The sequence below is a fragment of the Papaver somniferum genome, chromosome 7 (genome assembly GCF_003573695.1).
Source record: "Papaver somniferum cultivar HN1 chromosome 7, ASM357369v1, whole genome shotgun sequence".
Lineage (NCBI taxonomy): Eukaryota > Viridiplantae > Streptophyta > Magnoliopsida > Ranunculales > Papaveraceae > Papaver > Papaver somniferum.
Window position 1 is genome coordinate 129,278,402 of NC_039364.1, and position 10,512 is coordinate 129,288,913.

General features: G+C 36.6%; 2 protein-coding genes across 2 annotated transcripts; one reads left to right on the forward strand and one right to left on the reverse strand.

Annotated features, from left to right (window-relative positions):
• Positions 1–495: 495 nt before the first annotated feature.
• LOC113298401 (ACD11 homolog protein-like) lies at positions 496–4,208 on the forward strand. Its single transcript, XM_026547137.1, has 4 exons — positions 496–1,013; positions 2,696–2,868; positions 3,101–3,246; positions 3,741–4,208. Exons 1-4 carry the CDS (start codon positions 783–785, stop codon positions 3,845–3,847), a joined length of 657 nt encoding a protein of 218 aa, XP_026402922.1. The 5' UTR covers positions 496–782; the 3' UTR covers positions 3,848–4,208.
• Positions 4,209–4,625: 417 nt separating this feature from the next.
• Positions 4,626–9,501, reverse strand: LOC113298402 (dihydrolipoyllysine-residue acetyltransferase component 4 of pyruvate dehydrogenase complex, chloroplastic-like). Its single transcript, XM_026547138.1, has 6 exons — positions 8,375–9,501; positions 8,054–8,245; positions 7,818–7,905; positions 7,648–7,718; positions 7,468–7,551; positions 4,626–4,974 (listed from the first exon to the last, which is right to left on the reverse strand). The coding sequence occupies exons 1-6, from the start codon at positions 9,311–9,313 to the stop codon at positions 4,870–4,872; spliced, it is 1,479 nt and encodes a 492-aa protein (XP_026402923.1). The 5' UTR covers positions 9,314–9,501; the 3' UTR covers positions 4,626–4,869.
• Between the last annotated feature and the right edge of the window lie 1,011 nt (positions 9,502–10,512).

A 10,512-nucleotide genomic window follows, 5' to 3' on the forward strand; every position in this document is an offset into this window, starting at 1 on the left:
TATCTTAATGAAAACCCGATGGTGTATGCTAGGAATTAAAAATGACCTGCGACTTCTCTAAATTATTTTATGAAGTTACTACCATTTTCAGTTTTATTTGTGTGATTGATATAATTTGTCTACTCTTCTGACTTTCCATTCGGATGCCATGCTACAAAAGTCACATATTCGAGATTGTGATGTCCCACGAGAAGTTGCTACTGACATTATCGATTACCAGGTTCATTAAGTGCACGACATGACAAAGCGAAGCTACACCAAATTAAATCGGGACGGGGCGAGGCGAGGCGAAGCCGAAGCCGAGCCACACCTAATCAAAAATATATCGTGATGGGGCGGGACGAAACCCCACGACACCTTATAAAAAATATGATTAAAAGAACAAAAATGCCCGAACATAGCACGGGCACAAAATGTAGTATGAGTTTAAATACACCACTCCAGGATCCAGGGTATCTTGGACTATGAAAATCAGAAAATCGATTCCCACCGACTGTTCTTTCTCATTCTCTTTGACAGGTGTTAGCGGGCATTAGACAGAATGGCCTCCATGGTTATTTAGTGATTTTGCGTCTTTGAGAGGCGACCCGCATCTGTAGCGACAGCCTCGCACACGACACCAACGATGTTTCTCCTTCTCCCATGAAACCAGGCATCTTCATTTTCACATTCATACTAATTATGTTAATGGGCTATTATCATCATCTTCCTCCTCTTAATCTTCCTTTTCCCCGTTTTTCGCTTCACCTAATAAAACAAAAAACCCTAGCACCACCAACACCATGGATGATCCTAATGACAGAGGAGGAGGAACCACACCATCAAAAGAAAATACATCAACTCCACTTTCTCTCATTGCAGAGGCCTTTGAAGAACTTGCAAGAACTATAAAATCTAAAGATTTTCAAGATCTAAGATTGGGTACTTTTTCTGAAGCTTGTTCTCTCGTTTCTGTTCTTTTTGGTTGCCTTGGAATCGCTTTCAAATTTGCAGAGATGGAGTACGTTGCAAAGGTGCCTAGTTTTTCCAACGCACATTTTTTATTCTTCGTATTTTGTTTCATTTGCTGTTAAACATTGTTCTACCTTCACGATGGACAACTTCAAAAAGCCCTAATCCTTAATCGTACTTCGTTCTTACATGTGTCTGAGATTGTTATTATTTTTATTTTATTTTGATCATGTGTCTGGACAACTTTTTTGTTTTCATTTTCATTATTTCCTGTTTTTTCTTTTATTTTCTTAATATGTGACTCTGGTGATTACAGGTCTGGATTACATCTTGCTACGTGTCCATAATTTAGTGGTTGTAGAACTCTACCCCTTGCATACCCTTTTCTCATTTACTTTGAATTCATTCCCCATTCTATGCGTTAAGTATTCTAAATTTAAAAGAAATTCATTCCCCATTCTATGCGTTAAGTTTTCTGAATTTAAAAGAACTCTTCATACATTATTCACTGGATAACTAGCTGGGATTTCTTGATTTTTCTTATCCTTAACTAGCTTGAAATCTTGAGTATGTAGAGATTAGAGCATGAAACATGGGGCTGTAATTGTGTCAGCAGTCGCTGTGATTTTATTGAATTTGGTGTCTCTTATACCTTCCCGAATAGTCTCAGCTTGTGTTGTGCCATTGGCGAGAATTTTTTGGCTACTAACAAAGGCATTCATATCTATTTAGTAGTATACATTTTAGAAGAGGGTGCCAAAAAGATTCATAAGTCATGATAATATTAAGTACACTCTAACTTGCCGCTTAGGAGCAAAGTAGCCTGCCTCGTTCTCATACTCGTGCCAGATTTCTGAGAACTTGTACTATATGTAACTGCATATGTATATAGAAACAGTGTTGAGAGAAACCTGGAATGTTCAGTTACATGGTTCCCATATGGATATGTGGTATATGCATGTCACATATACTAGGGGTATATGTAATCAGTATGTGGCTGGCTTTTGAACTCTTATTTGGTGCACTAATTAATATTCTCTATCTAATATAATGGAAATAATTGCATTTTAATCAGAACAGAACATAAAGCTAAATCCTTTTAACACATAATATTCTCTATTGTTCTATGCTCCGGATAAGGAGGGTTTACGAATCTCAATTATAGGTTTTTGTGTCATTTTTTACTTCATCGGACTGTCAAAACAAAAGGTAGGTAGGATCGAGTTTCGATCCGCAAGCACATGCACAAAAGGCAAATGGTAGAACCCAGTGGGATACGCTGGGTAACCGACTATTAGTGTCAGCACACATAGAAGAATAAATGAAGATTACGAGTTCGGGAAAAGTTTCAAGGAACTATCCATTAGACTGAATTTGATGAGGGAACCTAGCAATTGCAATCTGGCTATATCCATTTCAAAACTACCACAGTTACTGAAGATTTTCTTTACTCTCTTTTACAGTCAAATTGAGTGCTCTTGAGATTCAGCTGATGTCTTGTCAAGAAAATTCCTTCAACTTATGTCACACAGTTTCAGAGTAATGAATCACATCCTAGTACTTCTAGACACTTGATACCTTGTGCAGCCTTTTGATGACAACGAATAAGTTTCTGATACTTATTTTACTAGTTTATTTATTCCATTTTGCTGTATCTTTTTGTTTTTTTCTTTCTTTTTTCTGATTGCTCTTTCAAACAAAGGTTCTCAGTGGAGCTAATAATGCACATATTGATGCTATGCAGGTGCAAGACTTAGTCCAAGCATCAAAAACATTTGGTACTTTGAGGAATATAATTGACTATGATGTTGAGAATGATACTGTGAGAAAGCCTGGTAGCTCTACTCGTAACTTACGTAGAGTTAGACAAGGTCTTGACCTCATCAGAGCGTTATTTGAGCAATTCATCTCATCAGAGTATGTTCAAACTAATACAGCCTACTTTTGATTTTACCCTCAAACAGCTCAAAATATTGGCTGATGTTAAATGCAAAAATCTGTGGCAGAATATTATGAAGTAACTTTTTGTGCTACTCTATACAGGGTGCTAATTTGACGAATAGTTGCAGATGTTTCTGTGCTTACTTGTAATTTTGTGTGTTGCTAATGGTTTGTATGAATTACATCTGTGTGACTGTGTCTCTTCCAGTGAATGCTCTCTGCGAGAAGCAGCTTCATCTGCTTATGCAGAAGTCTGTGCTCCATTTCACACGTGGGCAATTAGGACAGCGGTTTTTGCAGGGATGTGTGCACTCCCGTCAAAGCAACAACTTATACTGAAGCTGAATGAAACAGGTGAGCATCTCTTTGAGATGAATTAGATAGGTTTTTCTTTGCTTTGCACATTAAGCCAGCCCTTGGGGATGGTCTATAGCTCGTTTGGAACTTTTATACTCATCGTATTTAATAGTATTCAAGGTATCAACCAAAAGGAAGTATAACTGGTTTAGGCATGCAATTTCTACTAGACAAGATTTATGGGGTCGTCAATAATAATGGACGAATATCAACCAAAATTAATGCTGACGAAACTCTCCCCTTCCATTGTTAAAATGAGATGAGTTTCGAAGAAACTTGAGCTGGATGGCTCTCTTATTCGACTGCCCGCCTACCCCTTTAATACCGAACTGGATTTTCTGTAGAATGTTTCTCTGTTCCTACCTGTTGCTTAACCTCGTCAATTGCATTTAATTTTCTGATAGATGATTCTGAGGGTTGGTTGATTAATTGTTTTCTTTTACGTCAGATAGTTTTCTTAGAAATCTCAAATATAAAGTCATTTTTTGCAGACCAGTCCGTGGAGAGGGAAATGAGAAGGTACATTGACGCCTCAATTCCCGTGATAGAGTACATTGATAAGCTTTACATCTCTAAGAACATCACTTTAGACTGGTAATGTTGCCATTTCATTTGCAAACACCTAGAACCGATATTGTGCAGAGCTGAAATTCTTTACCGACTTGTTTTCAGCTTTGATAGCGAACTAGATAATTTTTGCTCGCATTCAATTTGACTTATTCTGCCACAGCTTAGTGTAACTTTTTCTTCTTGTTTTTAATGTATTTAATTATGTTGTACAAAATTGAAATTCGGTTGAACATGGTCACATGGGTACTTTGCTCTGCTCGCCAAGAACCCTAAGCAGATTCGTGAATGTATGATGATTTGCATCAGTGAGTAATTTGGGTATGAAAAAGGACTTGAGATATACATTGTAATAGTTGGATTTGTAGTTTTTTGTTACAAGTTTTTGTTTATTTCTCTAGATCAAAAAAAAGCTGGGTAAATAAGGGATTTCATGTAAGAAGTATATGTCGTTTACCTTTGCTTATGTTTAAAACGTTAATCGCAATAGGGGTTATATTAAGGGTGCTTTTCAACTCCTAGTTGAAACAGAAGACAAAGGGAACGCTCCCATTTTACCACCCTAGTTCACCTAAATTCCTATCTCACCTATATCATTGGTCCGAAAATCTAGGCTGACCAGTCCTTCAGACCAGCTTGGTACAGTGCCATTTTGTCAAAAAGAAAGAAAAACGAAAAGCAATCAGAAGGTTCAGAACCTTAGATTGACTGGAAATTAGTGTTTAGGGAATTAGGTTAAACGTGTTCACAACAGAAGTTTATCCGTCAGCCATAAATTTTATATGAAAAACTTCCTGAAACAGTCTCTATTCTCAAGAAATTTTTACCCTTTATTACTTTGCTGCAAATTTTGTAAAACAAATGTTATTTCACTATTTAACTGCAGGTTGTAAAAAAGAATGTGAACAATGAAACTTACTTTCTAAAGAACAGTTCCTAAAAACAGCAGTGGTGTAAAACCAAGTTTTCCAAGCCACAGACCGTTCAACTCTCAATCATAACTTTCTCATCCATCCACCCACGTAGCAGATACGAAGCTTGGCCACTCACTGTCTACAATGTGAGGCTTTCTGGGTTCTCTATAATTTTTGCAAATGTCTTGAGGAAGGATGCCAAGTCAGCACCGTAAATAACCCGGTGATCAGCTGTTACATTGACCTGGCAAAGATAAAAAACAAACATATAATAGGATTCCAGCTCAGTCTAGAAATCTTGTAGTTACGGTTAGAAAACAAGATTCAAAAATATACAGCTAAACCAAATGAGCTTGAAACATATAACCATTATTTCCATGTCATCAAAGCATGTATGCAATGAGAGGCGATTTTCTTTTGAGAAGCGAAGAGGTGCCTCAAAGCGACCGCCTCAACTAGCAAGACAAAAGAAACAGCTAAATTTGTACAAATGACTGAAATATTGTAAATTTAATGTGTTTCATTAATGCAGAAAAAGACTAAGAAATATTTCATCCGAAATCAAATTATAGCCCACAATTCAAACAAGTCATCTTAGTATCCTATCATATTTAAGAACAAACTAGAAACATGAAATATCAAGCTAGGAACAACAATCTTAGGTTTTGGTTGCCACAGAGGCGGAAGTTTCTTAGTGTTTTCGTAACCACAAAGGAACAATTTATAAGCTAATTTCAAGAAAACCTCTAAAAAGGTGTTCTGACTTTGTAGAATAATTTAGGGTTGAGGGCGTATGCCGGTTGGAAAAAGAAAAATGCGTAGAACCATCCATGTCATGGGAGCACGATATAACTACAGGGCCAGCACCCAGTAGTATATACTATAAGTACAGTCCATTGTTCAAGTCTTTTTAAGTTTGTTTTTAAAAGACAATTCATTATTCTTATTTATCAACCGCTATTAAAAATTTAACCTACAGAAAATACAAGGAATGAAGGTTATGACAATATTTATGAAATAAAGAAAAGCAAAATGCCATTGTGCAAATCCTATGTAAGTTCCAGGTTGTTTTTATAGAGTTATGAACACATATAACATTTTTCATCTTCCCACAAGATTGGATCTTTATATTAGAACAGGCACGGCTAGACTGATAAGAAACACCACACTGAACTTACTGGTGAACAAGGAGATTTGACATATAGTATGTTTTAAGAAAAAGAGAGAGAGAGAAAAGAAATCCATGCTAGAAAAGTTATTAGTCAGCAGAAATTCATTTAGGTATGATTACTGAAACAAAGACCATGGGAAATAAATAGAGTTACAAAAAATCTGGTTCTGATACATGCAAATCAAGTTTGGAAATATATAATGATTCCTGTTGTTGAACAATTGCAGTTCATATAAATTAGAGAGAACACAAGAAATGCAGCAGATTGTGGAAATCAAACAGTAAAAGTATCAAAGGTTTTAGAAGTGAGAATCATTGTTATATCATGATTTCCCCTTGGAAAAGTTAACCAGGTAGGTGTTTACTGACCAGGGAGAATAATATTGATTGGAACCTAATTTTGCAGTTCAATTACTAAGCTGGCTAGCTGATATTCATCAACTTGGGAGAGCTCGTGATGATTTACCGGTTAGAACTACCAAAATTTAGGGACACCTGACCAAAATGGGAACACCAAACAAATGACTAGTATGACACAAACATGGCAAGCGGAAGCAGTTCACACTTTCCATAAAAGAACCAACATAATATGATATGTACTCAAGTACGGGTTAAGGGTATATCTAGACTATATCAAAGGCTTGATGGGCTGAAGAGTTTGAAAAACCTAAAAGATATGAACAAGAGAACTTTCACTGAATGAAACCATGGATCAAAGCATGTGTATTTAGCTGTTTGCTTCTACCAGTACTACAGAGAAAGGTGGTTAAAGGTAAGCTGGTAAAAATATAGCCTGCACCTGAACTAATTAGCTAAAATGGAGGGAGAAAACAGATAGAAGCAAAGGAGGGAGAAAAAATGGACTGTGTGAAGTATAGAGGACGGAAAGGATTGTTCTTTACTTTCCAAAGCCATATTAAAAGCATTTCCTTCAAAGGGGAGTTTTTTAAGTAACAATTAGAGCTACATATATACTGATGCAGGGGCATCATATCCCCTCTCTCAAGTGCTTTATTAGCATGAAATAACCAAAAAAGGCTTATTTGCATAGCGCACACAAGCACTTAACGGTAGCCAATGCCAAATAAATATAACAGATCATACAGTTTTGCATCAAACATAAATGCTCAGTTTTTTGCTTCAACTCGAGGAAGACTACTATAGCACCACCGATCAAGGAAGATCAGTACAAGGGAACAGATATCAGATATGAAACTCTTCTTCCCTTCTACAAAGATTTTTTATTGTTGGTAATTTTGTTGATAAGAGTTATGACAATATGAATTCTAATCTGCACTCTCTAGAGTTCTGAAGCTTTAATGAAGAACAATGTAGGTCTACAATTGGAAGCAGTCGGTCACTGTTCCAGCTAATAATTTGTATAAGCAGCAGAAATGAAAGATGTATCTGACCACATTTTGATGACTCTAGATATTTGTGCTTAGGCTTTGAACAACTGACCATGATTATATACGCATGCGAAGTGTATGGGTATATAATACGAATCCCTTAGTTATTTTTTTCGCACAGACAATCAATGACAAGAAACTTCAAAGAAAAGCTTACCAGCATTTGATTCTTGACACTGAAATATCCATCTTCATCTGTCACAACTGTAGGCTTTGAAGCCCCTACAGCCATAATAGCCCCCTACACGTCATATGCAGACTAGATGATTAGCAATTAGTTAAGAATAAGAAACTACACAAACCAGTTAGACAAAAGATAGTGGAGCGCATCACTCACTTGGCCTGGAGGAAGTATGGCATCGAATCTATCCACCCCAAACATGCCCAAATTGGATAGTGTGAATGTCCCTGCATATTCAACGGATTAGCATTGACAATTTTATCTTCTTCAATCCCTCAACTGCAAGTGAAAAACGAAAACAAAAGAAGAATGGAAGTTAAAAGCACCTGAATTGTATTCGTGGGGCTGAAGTTGCTTAGAACGAGCTTTCTCTACTAGTTCTTTCCATTTTTGAGATAGCAAATAAAGGTCCAACTAAAACATTATTAAACAACAACATGTGTTTCTGATTAGATATTCAAAACTGGCACCATTCGAAAATCGACCAACACCTAACACATCATGGATGTAAATTAAACATGGTAACAATGTGGCTGAAGATATAAGCAGTCCAAATTCAGACCTTATCAGCATCCTGAAGCACAGGTGTTATGAGCCCACCATTAATCGCAACTGCCACAGCAATATTTATACTGGTGTTATAAGTAAAACTTTTCCCATCTTTGCAGCTAGCATTCACAACAGGATGTTGAGCAAGAGCCATAGCTGCCGCTTTCGCTAACAATGCAGTCATAGTTACTCCCTTAGGCTTCACCTGAAATTTATCAAGTCCCATCTAAAGTCAAAATCCAAAAAAAAAAAAAAAAAAAAAAAAAAAAAAAAAAAAAAAAAAAAAATCAAAATCAAAAGAATACAATATATAAATATGAGAAATATAAAATACCTTTTCATAAAGAGCATCTAAGGCATCAGTTTTCATAGGATAACCAACACGGAAAGTAGGAACTGAAAGACTTTCCACCATATTTTTTGAAACTGCAGACTGCATTGTAGTAAAAGGAACAATAGTGGAACCTGGAATGTCAGGAAGAGAAGGAGCAGATGGTGAAGCTTTAGGAGGAGGAGAAGAAACAGGAGCAGAAGGAATTGATGAAGCTACATTGCTAATTTGACTAACACTCTTGGAGGAAGGCGAAACACCAGCAGCAGATTCAACATCTGCAGGTGTAATTCTACCAAATGGTCCAGTTCCAACAATTGATTCAACATTAACCTTATGTTGCTTAGCAAGCTTCTTTGCGTATGGTGTCATGACAGTCTTCTTGGGACCTTCTGAAACAGTAGGTGGGGTAGAAGAAGTAGGTTTTACTGGTGGAGAAGAAGAAGATGGTTGAACATCAGAGGTAGGAGGTGGAGGAGGAGGTGAAGGAGTAGAAGATGATTTCGATGAAGCTCTAGATTTAGCTTCAGCAACATCATCTTCAGTTTCAGCAAGTAAACCAATAGCAGCACCAACAGGAGCAACTTCACCTTCGCCAACTACAATAGCAGCAAGAATTCCATCGTAAAATGTTTCAACATCCATATCAGCTTTATCAGATTCGACAACGACAACACTTTCACCTTTAGATAATAGATCTCCTTCGGATTTAATCCAGGATACAATTTTACCTTCAGTCATTGTTGAACTCAATGCTGGCATAAAGATCTCTCGGATTTTCGCTTGAATTGCTGGGATCTTTCGATTTGGTTTATTTGGAAATGGAATTGTTAATAATGATAAGCGACGACATGGAAATGGTAAATTGTTGTTCAGAGAAGAAGAAAATGAGATTGTGTTTGTCGCTGTTGTAGGAACCCTTGAAAGTAGTGACGACGCCATTGCTCAAGGTTTCTTCTGCAGGCGTATTCTGGTTTTGATTTATGTTTAAAGAGAAAGGAAATGCAATGAAGTAAACCAGAGATACAATGCGTATTGCGGAGAGTGAGAGAAAGAGAGAGGGACGGAGAAGACGAGGTTAGAGTTAGTTGGAAGTGTTTCTTTGTTATCGCCCATCCAATCCTAGAGCTAGCAAACGCCGATTCACGCATTGTAATAAAAACACTTCCACCTAGAAAATGAACCTATGCATTTTTTTTTATCACTTGTTTTCTTTTTCCAGGAAAAGTTAACATTTTTGCTCTTAAAAATCATTTTGAAACTGTGTATTCAAACTAATTTTTATTTTTTTTTGCTTCCGGATATTGAAAAGTAACTTCTAAAGTCCAAACATAACACATAAAGACCCAAAGTTAACAAGTCTTGATGTAAAAACACCAATAACATCATTCTGAAAAGCATAAATAATAAATCTAGGCCTGTTTCTAATCCAAATTCTTTCATTTCTCCAGAAGCATCATTTTTCGATAGTTTATCAGCAACGTAATTAGCCTCTCTGTATCTTGTTTGAATATCACTTGATCAAAATTATCCTTGAGTTTGATAATGTCTTGAATAAGTTTGTAAATATCGCAGTGCGGCTTGGATTCGAGCACAACAGGAGTTACTATCTACTTTCACGCGACATAAGCCCAACTCAGCATCCAGACTAAGGCCATTTCTGATTGTCCAAGCCTCGGCAACATTGTTCTTATTCTTGAAAATGTTTTTTCCAAAACACACAACAAAAGCTCTATCTCCGTCTATGATAATTTCATCAATTCCTACAAAGCCACAACCATTAGATCCGTGTTATTATTACAAAATCTAAGATTAGGAGCCTGCCAAGCTATGTTGATCTCCTCCATATTCTTCTTCTTGCAATATCCCTAAGTTAACGTGGTAAAACTCATGTGTTAATCTCAAAGCATTAGCTATAACCCATTGAACCCTATACAATTCTTCTTTACCCGATAAAAAAACAACAACAAACAAATGGCTCAACATGTGTTTCGTTTGATTCTAGTTGGAAACTAGTCTCATATGCCCATGTAGGCTATCTCCCTGTTAAAATTTCTCTTTGCTTTATCTTTTCCCCTATTACCCCTCGCTATTTATTTACTTGTTACCATTGCTCATGAAATCCTCTCTTAGTTCCATGA